General features: G+C 36.5%; 1 protein-coding gene across 1 annotated transcript in view; it reads left to right on the top strand.

Annotated features, from left to right (window-relative positions):
- Positions 1 to 16358, top strand: part of LOC139551922 (V-set and immunoglobulin domain-containing protein 10-like 2) — a 138516-nt gene that overhangs the window by 61771 nt on the left and 60387 nt on the right. The window contains exons 7-9 of the mRNA XM_071363259.1: positions 4334 to 4514; positions 5285 to 5447; positions 5656 to 5810. Of these exons, the coding sequence (XP_071219360.1) occupies positions 4334 to 4514; positions 5285 to 5447; positions 5656 to 5810 (499 nt within the window). The remainder of the gene's footprint in view (positions 1 to 4333; positions 4515 to 5284; positions 5448 to 5655; positions 5811 to 16358) is intronic.

Genomic DNA, 16358 nt, shown 5'->3' with positions numbered 1-16358 from the left:
ATGACCCTAATGACAGCTGGTGATTGATGACCCTAATGACAGCTGGTGTTTTATGACCCTAATGACAGCTGGTGATTTATGACCCTAATGACAGCTGGTGATTGATGACCCTAATGACAGCTGGTGTTTTATGACCCTAATGACATCTGGTGTTTTATGGCCATAATGACAGCTGGTGTTTTATGACCCTAATGACAGCTGGTGTTTTATGGCCCTAATGACAGCTGGCGATTTATGACCCTGCTGACAGTTTGTGTTTTATGACCCTAATGACATCTGGTGTTTTATGGCCATAATGACAGCTGGCGATTTATGACCCTGATGACAGCTGGTGTTTTATGGCCCTAATGACAGCTGGCGATTTATGACCCTGCTGACAGTTTGTGTTTTATGACCCTAATGACATCTGGTGTTTTATGGCCCTAATGACAGCTGGTGTTTTATGGCCCTAATGACAGCTGGTGTTTTATGACCCTAATGACAGCTGGTGATTGATGACATAATGACAGCTGGTGATTGATGACATAATGACAGCTGGTGATTGATAACAAATGACAGCTGGTGTTTTATGTCCCTGCTGACAGCTGGTGATTGATGACCCTGCTGACAGTTGGTGATTGATGACCTAATGACAGCTGGTGATTGATGACCTAATGACAGCTGGTGTTTTATGACCCTAATGACAGCTGGTGATTCATGACCTAATGACAGCTGGTGATTGATGACCTAATGACAGCTGGTGATTGATGACCTAATGACAGCTGGTGATTGATGACCTAATGACAGCTGGTGTTTTATGACCCTAATGACAGCTGGTGATTGATGATCCTAATGACAGCTGGTGATTGATGACCTAATGACAGCTGATGATTGATGACCTAATGACAGCTGGTGTTTTATGACCCTAATGACAGCTGGTGATTGATGACCCTAATGACAGCTGGTGATTGATGACCTAATGACAGCTGGTGATTGATGACCTAATGACAGCTGGTGATTCATGACCTAATGATAGCTGGTGATTGATGACCCTAATGACAGCTGCTAAATGATGACAAAATGACAACTGGTGATTGATGACCTGCTGACAGCTGGTGATTAATGACCCTAATGACAGCTGGTGTTTTATGACCCTAATGACAGCTGGTGATTGATGACCCTAATGACAGCTGGTGTTTTATGACCCTAATGACAGCTGGTGATTTATGACCCTAATGACAGCTGGTGATTGATGACCCTAATGACAGCTGGTGTTTTATGACCCTAATGACATCTGGTGTTTTATGGCCATAATGACAGCTGGTGTTTTATGACCCTAATGACAGCTGGTGTTTTATGGCCCTAATGACAGCTGGCGATTTATGACCCTGCTGACAGTTTGTGTTTTATGACCCTAATGACATCTGGTGTTTTATGGCCATAATGACAGCTGGCGATTTATGACCCTGATGACAGCTGGTGTTTTATGGCCCTAATGACAGCTGGCGATTTATGACCCTGCTGACAGTTTGTGTTTTATGACCCTAATGACATCTGGTGTTTTATGGCCCTAATGACAGCTGGTGTTTTATGGCCCTAATGACAGCTGGTGTTTTATGACCCTAATGACAGCTGGTGATTGATGACATAATGACAGCTGGTGATTGATGACATAATGACAGCTGGTGATTGATAACAAATGACAGCTGGTGTTTTATGTCCCTGCTGACAGCTGGTGATTGATGACCCTGCTGACAGTTGGTGATTGATGACCTAATGACAGCTGGTGATTGATGACCTAATGACAGCTGGTGTTTTATGACCCTAATGACAGCTGGTGATTCATGACCTAATGACAGCTGGTGATTGATGACCTAATGACAGCTGGTGATTGATGACCTAATGACAGCTGGTGATTGATGACCTAATGACAGCTGGTGTTTTATGACCCTAATGACATCTGGTGATTGATGACCCTAATGACAGCTGGTGATTGATGACCTAATGACAGCTGATGATTGATGACCTAATGACAGCTGGTGTTTTATGACCCTAATGACAGCTGGTGATTGATGACCCTAATGACAGCTGGTGATTGATGACCTAATGACAGCTGGTGATTGATGACCTAATGACAGCTGGTGATTCATGACCTAATGATAGCTGGTGATTGATGACCCTAATGACAGCTGCTAAATGATGACAAAATGACAACTGGTGATTGATGACCTGCTGACAGCTGGTGATTAATGACCCTAATGACAGCTGGTGTTTTATGACCCTAATGACAGCTGGTGATTGATGACCCTAATGACAGCTGGTGTTTTATGACCCTAATGACAGCTGGTGATTTATGACCCTAATGACAGCTGGTGATTGATGACCCTAATGACAGCTGGTGATTGATGACATAATGACAGCTGGTGATTGATGACCTAATGACAGCTGGTGATTGATGACCTAATGACAGCTGGTGATTGATGACCCTAATGACAGCTGGTGATTGATGACCCTAATGACAGCTGGTGATTGATGACCTAATGACAGCTGATGATTGATGACCTAATGACAGCTGGTGTTTTATGACCCTAATGACAGCTGGTGATTGATGACCCTAATGACAGCTGGTGATTGATGACCTAATGACAGCTGGTGATTGATGACCTAATGACAGCTGGTGATTCATGACCTAATGATAGCTGGTGATTGATGACCCTAATGACAGCTGCTAAATGATGACAAAATGACAACTGGTGATTGATGACCTGCTGACAGCTGGTGATTAATGACCCTAATGACAGCTGGTGTTTTATGACCCTAATGACAGCTGGTGATTGATGACCCTAATGACAACTGGTGATTGATGACCTGCTGACAGCTGGTGATTAATGACCCTAATGACAGCTGGTGTTTTATGACCCTAATGACAGCTGGTGATTGATGCCCCTAATGACAGCTGGTGATTAGGGGCATCATGCAGTGTATCATGCAGCCCTCAGGTTCATTACAAATCAAAAACTTCTAACACATCATTGTGATCTCTACAGCGCTGTTGGCTGGTCATCATTGACCTTGCGTAGGCTTAAACACTGGTATACACTGATTTAATGGGGCCATATTGGGTAAAATGCCATTTTATATGTTATTTTTTTGTCAGGTCGGTAAATAAATATCAATTACTATTCTCATTTGCTTCAAACAGTACCAAAAATTAGAACAGGTCATGGTAGAAATAGTTTTAGTTACTTAGCTCCGTGGTCCTGGAATTCTCTCCTGAACATTTAAAAATGTGATGATCTAGTTTCGTTGGTGGAGTTTAAACACTTGATCGATGTATATATCATAGAAGAATGTAATTGTCTTTAGGACAGCTGTTTTTAGTCAAGACTTTCATGTTTTTTACGTGAAATGTTTTTGTTGTACTGTATGTGTGTTTATAGTTTTGTTTAATGTTGTGTTAGTGTATGTAAGTTGTTTTTTCTGAAACGTTGTTCCACTTGCTGCTATTGGACCAGGTCTCTATTGGAAAAGAGATGTTATCTCAATGAGAGATAAGATCAGCGTTCTAACTCCCCCTTGTGATAGTGTGGTGCAATGACAGAATGCCACCATCTACCACTAACGGTCGCGGCATAAACTAGTAACTTTTAAAGGAAGAACCACTGTAAACTTTTATTTAACTAGCCAAGTCAATTAAGAACAAATTCTTATTTACAATAACAACCTACCCCGGCCAAACCCGGATGACGCTGAGCCAATTGTGCTCCGCCTTATTGGACTCCCAATCACGGCCGGATGTGATACAGCCTGGATTTGAACCAGGGACTGAGATGCAGTGACTTAGACCGCTGCACCACCCAGGAGCCCTGGGTTTAACTAACAGGCTTATAGACATGTACTGGGTTTAACTAACAGTCTAATAGACATGTACTGGTTTAACTAACAGGCTAATCGACATCTACTGGTTTTAACTAAGTCTAATAGACATGTACTGGGTTTAACTAACAGGATAACAGATATGTGCCGGGTTTAACTAACAGTATAATAGACATGTACTGGGTTTAACTAACAGTATAATAGACATGTACTGGTTTAACCAACAGTATAATAGACATGTACTGGGTTTAACTAACAGGCTAATAGACATGTACTGGGTTTAACTAACAGGCTAATAGACATGTACTGGGTTTAACTAACAGGATAACAGATATGTGCCGGGTTTAACTAACAGTATAATAGACATGTACTGGTTTAACTAACAGGCTAATAGACATGTACTGGTTTAACTAACAGTCCAATAGACATGTACTGGGTTTAACTAACATTCTTACATGGTGTCTGTATATGAAGACAGTGATCGAATCTCTTTCTCCCTCCTTTGTGTGTGTGTGTGTGTAGAGGCGCCAGTCTTGTTGACCCAGCGTAGTGTGGTGTCTGTGTTCGAGGGCAGTGACGTTCAGCTCACCTGTATCCTTCAATCCAACTATCCCCCGGCCAATCAGATTGTCTGGTTCAACAACCACAGACAGGAAGTCGTACAGGTACATGCCCCGCCACCCTCGGAGTCTGGTTCCTCAAGATTTCTTCCCTCTAGGAAGTTTTTCCTTGCCTCTGATCGGCTGCTCACTCTGAGGATCTAGGCCAGAATAATGTAAAGTACTGTGAGGGTCTAGGCCAGAATAATGTAAAGTACTGTGAGGGTCTAGGCCAGAATAATGTAAAGTACTTTGAGGATCTAGGCCAGAATAATGTAAAGTACTGTGAGGGTCTAGGCCAGAATAATGTAAAGTACTGTGAGGGTCTAGGCCAGAATAATGTAAAGTACTTTGAGGGTCTAGGCCAGAATAATGTAAAGTACTTTGAGGGTCTAGGCCAGAATAATGTAAAGTACTTTGAGGATCTAGGCCAGAATAATGTAAAGTACTTTGAGGATCTAGGCCAGAATAATGTAAAGTACTTTGAGGGTCTAGGCCAGAATAATGTAAAGTACTTTGAGGATCTAGGCCAGAATAATGTAAAGTACTTTGACGATCTAGGCCAGAATAATGTAAAGTACTTTGGGGGTCTAGGCTGGGATACTGTAAAAGTACTTTGGGGGTCCAGGTTATTGTAATGTACTTTGGGGGTCTAGGTTGGGTTACTGTAAAGTACTTTGGGGTCTAGATTACTTTAAAGTACTTTGAGGGTCTAGGCTGGGTTACTGTAAAGTACTTTTGGGGTCTAGGCCAGCATACTGTAATTACGTACAGCTCTACCAGTGACCTGTAAAGTTAAAACGTGATTGGTTGATTTACAGGAAGTCCAGGAAGCCCTGGCCACAACCAGGAAGTACGTGCTGCGTCGCGCGGCTGCGTGGACCAACCTGACGGTCTTAGAGACGGATGGAACAACAGACAGCGGCCAATACTGGTGCTCCGCTAGCAACGCCGTGGGAGGGACCGAGATCCCTGTTACGCTATTGGTCAAGAGTAAGATACCTTTTAGACTATTGGTCAAGAATAAGATCAATAAAGCGTTAGTCTGTACACACAGAAAACTAAACTAAAAAGTTTTCTGATGAACTGAATTACTATTTCATTACTGTTCTACTGTACCTCCTCCTCTCATCCCCTTCTCTCTCTTTGACCCACCCCCATCCCCCATCCTCTCTGTCTCCCTAACCTCTCCCCCTCTAAGGATACCCCATGCCTCCCAATGTGACCCTGGTAAGGCTGGTTTACAGCAGTCGGCAGCGCAGAGAGGTGGAGCTGGAGTGGCAGATGGAGGGAGAGGGAGAAGGAGGAGAGGGAGGAGGGCTGACTGGGTTCATACTTGACCACAGACTAGAGGAGGCACCAGGGAGAAGGAGAGGAGAGGAGGAAAAAGAAAAGGAAAGAGAGGAGGCTGGTGCAGATTCTGCTGACCAAGAGGTGAGCCAGAAACAGAGTTGGGGGGGCAGACACAGAATAATACAATTATGTTATTCTGTATGGAATAAGAAAGTTTATGTTGTTCCAGTAGATACCCTGATAGTTGGGTTCTATCTAGTAGATACCATGAGAGTTGTGTTCTATCTAGTAGACACCGTGATAGTTGTGTTCTATCTAGTAGATACCCTGATAGTTGTTCTCTATCTATTAGATACCATGATAGTTGTTCTCTATCTATTAGATACCATGATAGTTGTGTTCTATCTAGTAGATACACTGATAGTTGTGTTCTATCTAGTAGATACCCTGATAGTTGTGTTCTATCTAGTAGATTCTCTGATAGTTGTTCTCTATCTATTAGATACCATGATAGTTGTTCTCTATCTAGTAGATACCATGAGAGTTGTTCTCTATCTATTAGATACCCTGATAGTTGTTCTATCTAAGATATACAATGATAGTTGTGTTCTATCTAGTAGATACACTGATAATTGTGTTCTATCGAGTAGATACAATAAAAGTTGTTTTCTATCTAGTAGATACCATGAGAGTTGTTCTCTATCTATTAGATACCATGAGAGTTGTTCTCTATCTATTAGATACCCTGATAGTTGTTCTATCTAAGATATACAATGATAGTTGTGTTCTATCTAGTAGATACACTGATAGTTGTGTTCTATCGAGTAGATACCCTGATAGTTGTGTTCTATCTAGTAGATTCTCTGATAGTTGTTCTCTATCTATTAGATACCATGATAGTTGTGTTCTATCTAGTAGATACACTGATAGTTGTGTTCTATCTAGGAGATACCCAAATAGTTGTTCTCTATCTATTAGATACACTGATAGTTGTTCTCTATCTATTAGATACACTGATAGTTGTTCTCTATCTATTAGATACCCAAATAGTTGTTCTCTATCTATTAGATACCATGAGAGTTGTTCTCTATCTATTAGATACACTGATAGTTGTTCTCTATCTATTAGATACCCAAATAGTTGTTCTCTATCTATTAGATACCATGAGAGTTGTTCTCTATCTATTAGATACCCTGATAGTTGTTCTATCTAAGATATACAATGATAGTTGTGTTCTATCTAGTAGATACACTGATAGTTGTGTTCTATCGAGTAGATACCCTGATAGTTGTGTTCTATCTAGTAGATTCTCTGATAGTTGTTCTCTATCTATTAGATACCATGATAGTTGTGTTCTATCTAGTAGATACACTGATAGTTGTGTTCTATCTAGGAGATACCCAAATAGTTGTTCTCTATCTAGTAGATACCATGAGAGTTGTTCTCTATCTATTAGATACCCTGATAGTTGTTCTCTATCTATTAGATACCCTGATAGTTGTTCTATCTAAGATATACAATGATAGCTGTGTTCTATCTAGTAGATACACTGATAATTGTGTTCTATCGAGTAGATACAATAAAAGTTGTTTTCTATCTAGTAGATACACTGATAGTTGTGTTCTATCTAGTAGATACCCTGATAGTTGTTCTCTATCTATTAGATACACTGATAGTTGTGTTCTATCTAGTAGATACCATAATGGTTGTGTTCTATCTAAGATATACAATGATAGTTGTGTTCTATCTAGTAGATACCATGATAGTTGTGTTCTATCTAGTAGATACCATGATAATTGTGTTCTATCTAGTAGATACCATGATAACTGTGTTCTATCTAGTAGATACCATGATAATTGTGTTCTATCTAGTAGATTCTCTGATAGTTGTGTTCTATCGAGTAGATACCCTGATAATTGTGTTCTATCTAGTAGATTCTCTGATAGTTGTGTTCTATCGAGTAGATACCCTGATAATTGTGTTCTATATAGTAGATTCTCTGATAGTTGTCTTCTATCTAGTAGATATACAATGATAGTTGTGTTCTATCTAGTAGATACAATGAAAGTTGTCTTCTATCTAGTAGATACACTGATAGTTGTGTTCTATCTAGTAGATACCATGATAATTGTGTTCTATCTAGTAGATACCATGATAGTTGTGTTCTATCTAGTAGATACCATGATAATTGTGTTCTATCTAGGAGATACACTGATAGTTGTGTTCTATCTAGTAGATACCCTGATAGTTGTGTTCTATCTAGTAGATACCATGATAGTTGTGTTCTATCTAGTAGATACCATGATAATTGTGTTCTATCTAGTAGATAACTTGATAGTTGTGTTCTATCTAGTATATTCTCTGATAGTTGTGTTCTATCTAGTAGATACCATGATAGTTGTGTTCTATCTAGTAGATACCATGATAGTTGTGTTCTATCTAGTAGATACCATGATAGTTGTGTTCTATCTAGTAGATAACTTGATAGTTGTGTTCTATCTAGTAGATTATCTGATAGTTGTGTTCTATCTAGTAGATACACTGATAGTTGTGTTCTATCTAGTAGATACCCTGATAGTTGTTCTCTATCTATTAGATACCATGATAGTTGTGTTCTATCTAGGAGATTCTCTGATAGTTGTGTGCTATCTAGTAGATACACTGATAGTTGTGTTCTATCTAGTAGATACACTGATAGTTGTGTTCTATCTAGTAGATACACTGATAGTTGTATTCTATCTAGTAAATACCATAATGGTTGTGTTCTATCTAAGATATACAATGAAAGTTGTGTTCTATCTAGTAGATACACTGATAATTGTGTTCTATCGAGTAGATAAAATAAAAGTTGTTTTCTATCTAGTAGATACACTGATAGTTGTGTTCTATCTAGTGGATACCATGATAATTGTGTTCTATCTAGTAGATACCATGATAATTGTGTTCTATCTAGTAGATACCATGATAATTGTGTTCTATCTAGTAGATTCTCTGATAGTTGTGTTCTATCGAGTAGATACCCTGATAATTGTGTTCTATCTAGTAGATTCTCTGATAGTTGTCTTCTATCTAGTAGATATACAATGATAGTTGTGTTCTATCTAGTAGATACAATGAAAGTTGTCTTCTATCTAGTAGATACACTGATAGTTGTGTTCTATCTAGTAGATACCATGATAATTGTGTTCTATCTAGTAGATACCATGATAGTTGTGTTCTATCTAGTAGATACCATGATAATTGTGTTCTATCTAGGAGATACACTGATAGTTGTGTTCTATCTAGAAGATACCCTGATAGTTGTGTTCTATCTAGTAGATACCGTGATAATTGTGTTCTATCTAGTAGATAACTTGATAGTTGTGTTCTATTTAGTATATTCTCTGATAGTTGTGTTCTATCTAGTAGATACCATGATAGTTGTGTTCTATCTAGTAGATACCCTGGTAGTTGTGTTCTATCTAGTAGATAACTTGATAGTTGTGTTCTATCTAGTAGATAACCTGATAGTTGTGTTCTATCTAGTAGATACCATGAGAGTTGTGTTCTATCTAGTAGATTCTCTGAGAGTTGTGTTCTATCTAGTAGATACCATGATAATTGTGTTCTATCTAGTAGATACCATGATAACTGTGTTCTATCTAGTAGATACCATGATAATTGTGTTCTATCTAGTAGATTCTCTGATAGTTGTGTTCTATCGAGTAGATACCCTGATAATTGTGTTCTATCTAGTAGATTCTCTGATAGTTGTGTTCTATCGAGTAGATACCCTGATAATTGTGTTCTATATAGTAGATTCTCTGATAGTTGTCTTCTATCTAGTAGATATACAATGATAGTTGTGTTCTATCTAGTAGATACAATGAAAGTTGTCTTCTATCTAGTAGATACACTGATAGTTGTGTTCTATCTAGTAGATACCATGATAATTGTGTTCTATCTAGTAGATACCATGATAGTTGTGTTCTATCTAGTAGATACCATGATAATTGTGTTCTATCTAGGAGATACACTGATAGTTGTGTTCTATCTAGTAGATACCCTGATAGTTGTGTTCTATCTAGTAGATACCATGATAGTTGTGTTCTATCTAGTAGATACCATGATAGTTGTGTTCTATCTAGTAGATAACTTGATAGTTGTGTTCTATCTAGTATATTCTCTGATAGTTGTGTTCTATCTAGTAGATACCATGATAGTTGTGTTCTATCTAGTAGATACCATGATAATTGTGTTCTATCTAGTAGATAACTTGATAGTTGTGTTCTATCTAGTATATTCTCTGATAGTTGTGTTCTATCTAGTAGATACCATGATAGTTGTGTTCTATCTAGTAGATACCATGATAGTTGTGTTCTATCTAGTAGATACCATGATAGTTGTGTTCTATCTAGTAGATAACTTGATAGTTGTGTTCTATCTAGTAGATTATCTGATAGTTGTGTTCTATCTAGTAGATACACTGATAGTTGTGTTCTATCTAGTAGATACCCTGATAGTTGTTCTCTATCTATTAGATACCATGATAGTTGTGTTCTATCTAGGAGATTCTCTGATAGTTGTGTGCTATCTAGTAGATACACTGATAGTTGTGTTCTATCTAGTAGATACACTGATAGTTGTGTTCTATCTAGTAGATACACTGATAGTTGTATTCTATCTAGTAAATACCATCATGGTTGTGTTCTATCTAAGATATACAATGATAGTTGTGTTCTATCTAGTAGATACACTGATAATTGTGTTCTATCGAGTAGATACAATAAAAGTTGTTTTCTATCTAGTAGATACACTGATAGTTGTGTTCTATCTAGTGGATACCATGATAATTGTGTTCTATCTAGTAGATACCATGATAATTGTGTTCTATCTAGTAGATACCATGATAATTGTGTTCTATCTAGTAGATTCTCTGATAGTTGTGTTCTATCGAGTAGATACCCTGATAATTGTGTTCTATCTAGTAGATTCTCTGATAGTTGTCTTCTATCTAGTAGATATACAATGATAGTTGTGTTCTATCTAGTAGATACAATGAAAGTTGTCTTCTATCTAGTAGATACACTGATAGTTGTGTTCTATCTAGTAGATACCATGATAATTGTGTTCTATCTAGTAGATACCATGATAGTTGTGTTCTATCTAGTAGATACCATGATAATTGTGTTCTATCTAGGAGATACACTGATAGTTGTGTTCTATCTAGAAGATACCCTGATAGTTGTGTTCTATCTAGTAGATACCATGATAGTTGTGTTCTATCTAGTAGATACCGTGATAATTGTGTTCTATCTAGTAGATAACTTGATAGTTGTGTTCTATCTAGTATATTCTCTGATAGTTGTGTTCTATCTAGTAGATACCATGATAGTTGTGTTCTATCTAGTAGATACCCTGGTAGTTGTGTTCTATCTAGTAGATAACTTGATAGTTGTGTTCTATCTAGTAGATAACCTGATAGTTGTGTTCTATCTAGTAGATACCATGAGAGTTGTGTTCTATCTAGTAGATTCTCTGAGAGTTGTGTTCTATCTAGTAGATAACTTGATAGTTGTGTTCTATCTACTAGATACCCTGGTAGTTGTGTTCTATCTAGTAGATACCATGATAGTTGTGTTCTATCTAGTAGATACCATGATAATTGTGTTCTATCTAGTAGATACCATGATAATTGTGTTCTATCTAGGAGATACACTGATAGTTGTGTTCTATCTAGAAGATACAATGAAAGTTGTCTTCTATCTAGTAGATACACTGATAGTTGTGTTCTATCTAGTAGATACCATGATAATTGTGTTCTATCTAGTAGATACCATGATAGTTGTGTTCTATCTAGTAGATACCATGATAATTGTGTTCTATCTAGGAGATACACTGATAGTTGTGTTCTATCTAGAAGATACCCTGATAGTTGTGTTCTATCTAGTAGATACCATGATAGTTGTGTTCTATCTAGTAGATACCGTGATAATTGTGTTCTATCTAGTAGATAACTTGATAGTTGTGTTCTATCTAGTATATTCTCTGATAGTTGTGTTCTATCTAGTAGATACCATGATAGTTGTGTTCTATCTAGTAGATACCCTGGTAGTTGTGTTCTATCTAGTAGATAACTTGATAGTTGTGTTCTATCTAGTAGATAACCTGATAGTTGTGTTCTATCTAGTAGATACCATGAGAGTTGTGTTCTATCTAGTAGATTCTCTGAGAGTTGTGTTCTATCTAGTAGATAACTTGATAGTTGTGTTCTATCTACTAGATACCCTGGTAGTTGTGTTCTATCTAGTAGATACCATGATAGTTGTGTTCTATCTAGTAGATACCATGATAATTGTGTTCTATCTAGTAGATAACTTGATAGTTGTGTTCTATCTAGTATATTCTCTGATAGTTGTGTTCTATCTAGTAGATACCATGATAGTTGAGTTCTATCTAGTAGATAACTTGATAGTTGTGTTCTATGTAGTAGATAACCTGATAGTTGTGTTCTATCTAAGATATACAATGATAGTTGTGTTCTATCTAGTAGATACCCTGGTAGTTGTGTTCTATCTAGTAGATTATCTGATAGTTGTGTTCTTTCTATCTAGTAGATACCATGATAGTTGTGTTCTATCTAGGAGATTCTCTGATAGTTGTGTTCTATCTAGTAGATACACTGATAGTTGTGTTCTATCTAGTAGATACACTGATAGTTGTGTTCTATCTAGTAGATACCCTGATAGTTGTTCTCTATCTATTAGATACACTGATAGTTGTGTTCTATCTAGTAGATACCATAATGGTTGTGTTCTATCTAAGATTTACAATGATAGTTGTGTTCTATCTAGTAGATACACTGATAATTGTGTTCTATCGAGTAGATACAATAAAAGTTGTTTTCTATCTAGTAGATACACTGATAGTTGTGTTCTATCTAGTAGATACCATGATAATTGTGTTCTATCTAGTAGATACCATGATAATTGTGTTCTATCTAGTAGATTCTCTGATAGTTGTGTTCTATCGAGTAGATACCCTGATAATTGTGTTCTATCTAGTAGATTCTCTGATAGTTGTGTTCTATCGAGTAGATACTCTGATAATTGTGTTCTATATAGTAGATTCTCTGATAGTTGTCTTCTATCTAGTAGATATACAATGATAGTTGTGTTCTATCTAGTAGATACCCTGATAATTGTGTTCTATATAGTAGATTCTCTGATAGTTGTCTTCTATCTAGTAGATATACAATGATAGTTGTGTTCTATCTAGTAGATACAATGAAAGTTGTCTTCTATCTAGTACATACACTGATAGTTGTGTTCTATCTAGTAGATACCATGATAATTGTGTTCTATCTAGTAGATACCATGATAGTTGTGTTCTATCTAGTAGATACCATGATAATTGTGTTCTATCTAGGAGATACACTGATAGTTGTGTTCTATCTAGTAGATAACTTGATAGTTGTGTTCTATCTAGTATATTCTCTGATAGTTGTGTTCTATCTAGTAGATACCATGATAGTTGTGTTCTATCTAGTAGATAACTTGATAGTTGTGTTCTATCTAGTAGATAACCTGATAGTTGTGTTCTATCTAGTAGATACCATGAGAGTTGTGTTCTATCTAGTAGATTCTCTGAGAGTTGTGTTCTATCTAGTAGATTCTCTGATAGTTGTGTTCTATCTAAGATATACAATGATAGTTGTGTTCTATCTACTAGATACCCTGTTAGTTATGTTCTATCTAGTAGATACCATGATAGTTGTGTTCTATCTAGTAGATTCTCTGATAGTTGTGTTCTATCTAAGATATACAATGATAGTTGTGTTCTATCTACTAGATACCATGATAGTTGTGTTCTATCTAGTAGATACCATGAGAGTTGTGTTCTATCTAAGATATACAATGATAGTTGTGTTCTATCTACTGGATACCCTGGTAGTTGTGTTCTATCTAGTAGATTATCTGATAGTTGTGTTCTATCTAGTAGATACCATGATAGTTGTGTTTTATCTAGTAGATTATCTGATAGTTGTGTTCTATCTAGTAGATTCTCCGATAGTTGTGTTCTATCTAGTAGATACACTGATAGTTGTGTTCTATCTAGTAGATACACTGATAGTTGTGTTCAATCTAGTAGATACACTGATAGTTGTGTTCCATCTAGTAGATTCTCTGAAAGTTGTGTTCTATCTAGTAGATACACTGATAGTTGTGTTCTATCTAGGAGATACCATGATAGTTGTGTTCTATCTAGTAGATACCGTGATAATTGTGTTCTATCTAGTAGATAACTTGATAGTTGTGTTCTATCTAGTATATTCTCTGATAGTTGTGTTCTATCTAGTAGATACCATGATAGTTGTGTTCTATCTAGTAGATACCCTGGTAGTTGTGTTCTATCTAGTAGATAACTTGATAGTTGTGTTCTATCTAGTAGATAACCTGATAGTTGTGTTCTATCTAGTAGATACCATGAGAGTTGTGTTCTATCTAGTAGATTCTCTGAGAGTTGTGTTCTATCTACTAGATACCCTGGTAGTTGTGTTCTATCTAGTAGATACCATGATAGTTGTGTTCTATCTAGTAGATACCATGATAATTGTGTTCTATCTAGTAGATAACTTGATAGTTGTGTTCTATCTAGTATATTCTCTGATAGTTGTGTTCTATCTAGTAGATACCATGATAGTTGTGTTCTATCTCGTAGATAACTTGATAGTTGTGTTCTATAGAGTAGATAACCTGATAGTTGTGTTCTATCTAGTAGATACCATGAGAGTTGTGTTCTATCTAGTAGATTCTCTGAGAGTTGTGTTCTATCTAGTAGATAACTTGATAGTTGTGTTCTATCTAGTAGATACCATGATAGTTGTGTTCTATCTAAGATATACAATGATAGTTGTGTTCTATCTACTAGATACCCTGGTAGTTGTGTTCTATCTAGTAGATACCATGATAGTTGTGTTCTATCTAGTAGATACCATGATAGTTGTGTTCTATCTAAGATATACAATGATAGTTGTGTTCTATCTACTAGATACCCTGGTAGTTGTGTTCTATCTAGTAGATTATCTGATAGTTGTGTTCTATCTAGTAGATACCATGATAGTTGTGTTCTATCTAGTAGATTATCTGATAGTTGTGTTCTATCTAGTAGATACACTGGTAGTTGTATTCTATCTAGTAGATACACTGATAGTTGTGTTCTATCTAGTAGATTATCTGATAGTTGTGTTCTATCTAGTAGATTCTCTGATAGTTGTTTTCTATCTAGTAGATACACTGATAGTTGTGTTCTATCTAGTAGATACCATGATAGTTGTGTTCTATCTAGTAGATTCTCTGATAGTTGTGTTCTATCTAGTAGATACACTGATAGTTGTGTTCTATCAAGGAGATACCCTGATAGTTGTGTTCTATCTAGTAGATACCCTGATAGTTGTGTTCTATCAAGGAGATACACTGATAGTTGTGTTCTATCAAGGAGATACCCTGATAGTTGTGTTCTATCTAGTAGATACCCTGATAGTTGTGTTCTATCTAAGATATACAATGATAGTTGTGTTCTATCTACTAGATACCATGATAGTTGTGTTCTATCTAAGATATACAATGATAGTTGTGTTCTATCTACTAGATACCATGATAGTTGTGTTCTATCTAAGATATACAATGATAGTTGTGTTCTATCTACTGGATACCCTGGTAGTTGTGTTCTATCTAGTAGATTATCTGATAGTTGTGTTCTATCTAGTAGATACCATGATAGTTGTGTTCTATCTAGTAGATTATCTGATAGTTGTGTTCTATCTAGTAGATTCTCTGATAGTTGTGTTCTATCTAGTAGATACACTGATAGTTGTGTTCTATCTAGTAGATACACTGATAGTTGTGTTCTATCTAGTAGATACACTGATAGTTGTGTTCCATCTAGTAGATTCTCTGATAGTTGTGTTCTATCTAGTAGATACACTGATAGTTGTGTTCTATCTAGGAGATACCCTGATAGTTGTGTTCTATCTAGCAGATACCCTGATAGTTGTTCTCTATCTATTAGATACACTGATAGTTGTGTTCTATCTAGTAGATACCATAATGGTTGTGTTCTATCTAAGATATACAATGATAGTTGTGTTCTATCTAGTAGATACACTGATAATTGTGTTCTATCGAGTAGATACAATAAAAGTTGTTTTCTATCTAGTAGATACACTGATAGTTGTGTTCTATCTAGTAGATACCATGATAATTGTGTTCTATCTAGTAGATACCATGATAATTGTGTTCTATCTAGTAGATTCTCTGATAGTTGTGTTCTATCGAGTAGATACCCTGATAATTGTGTTCTATCTAGTAGATTCTCTGATAGTTGTGTTCTATCGAGTAGATACCCTGATAATTGTGTTCTATATAGTAGATTCTCTGATAGTTGTCTTCTATCTAGTAGATATACAATGATAGTTGTGTTCTATCTATTAGATACACTGATAGTTGTGTTCTATCTAGTAGATACCATGATAATTGTGTTCTATCTAGTAGATACCATGATAGTTGTGTTCTATCTAGTAGATACCATGATAGTTGTGTTCTATCTAGTAGATACCATGATAATTGTGTT

The sequence above is a fragment of the Salvelinus alpinus genome, chromosome 24 (genome assembly GCF_045679555.1).
Source record: "Salvelinus alpinus chromosome 24, SLU_Salpinus.1, whole genome shotgun sequence".
NCBI lineage: Eukaryota > Metazoa > Chordata > Actinopteri > Salmoniformes > Salmonidae > Salvelinus > Salvelinus alpinus.
This window is presented reverse-complemented; position numbering and strand designations above follow the sequence as displayed.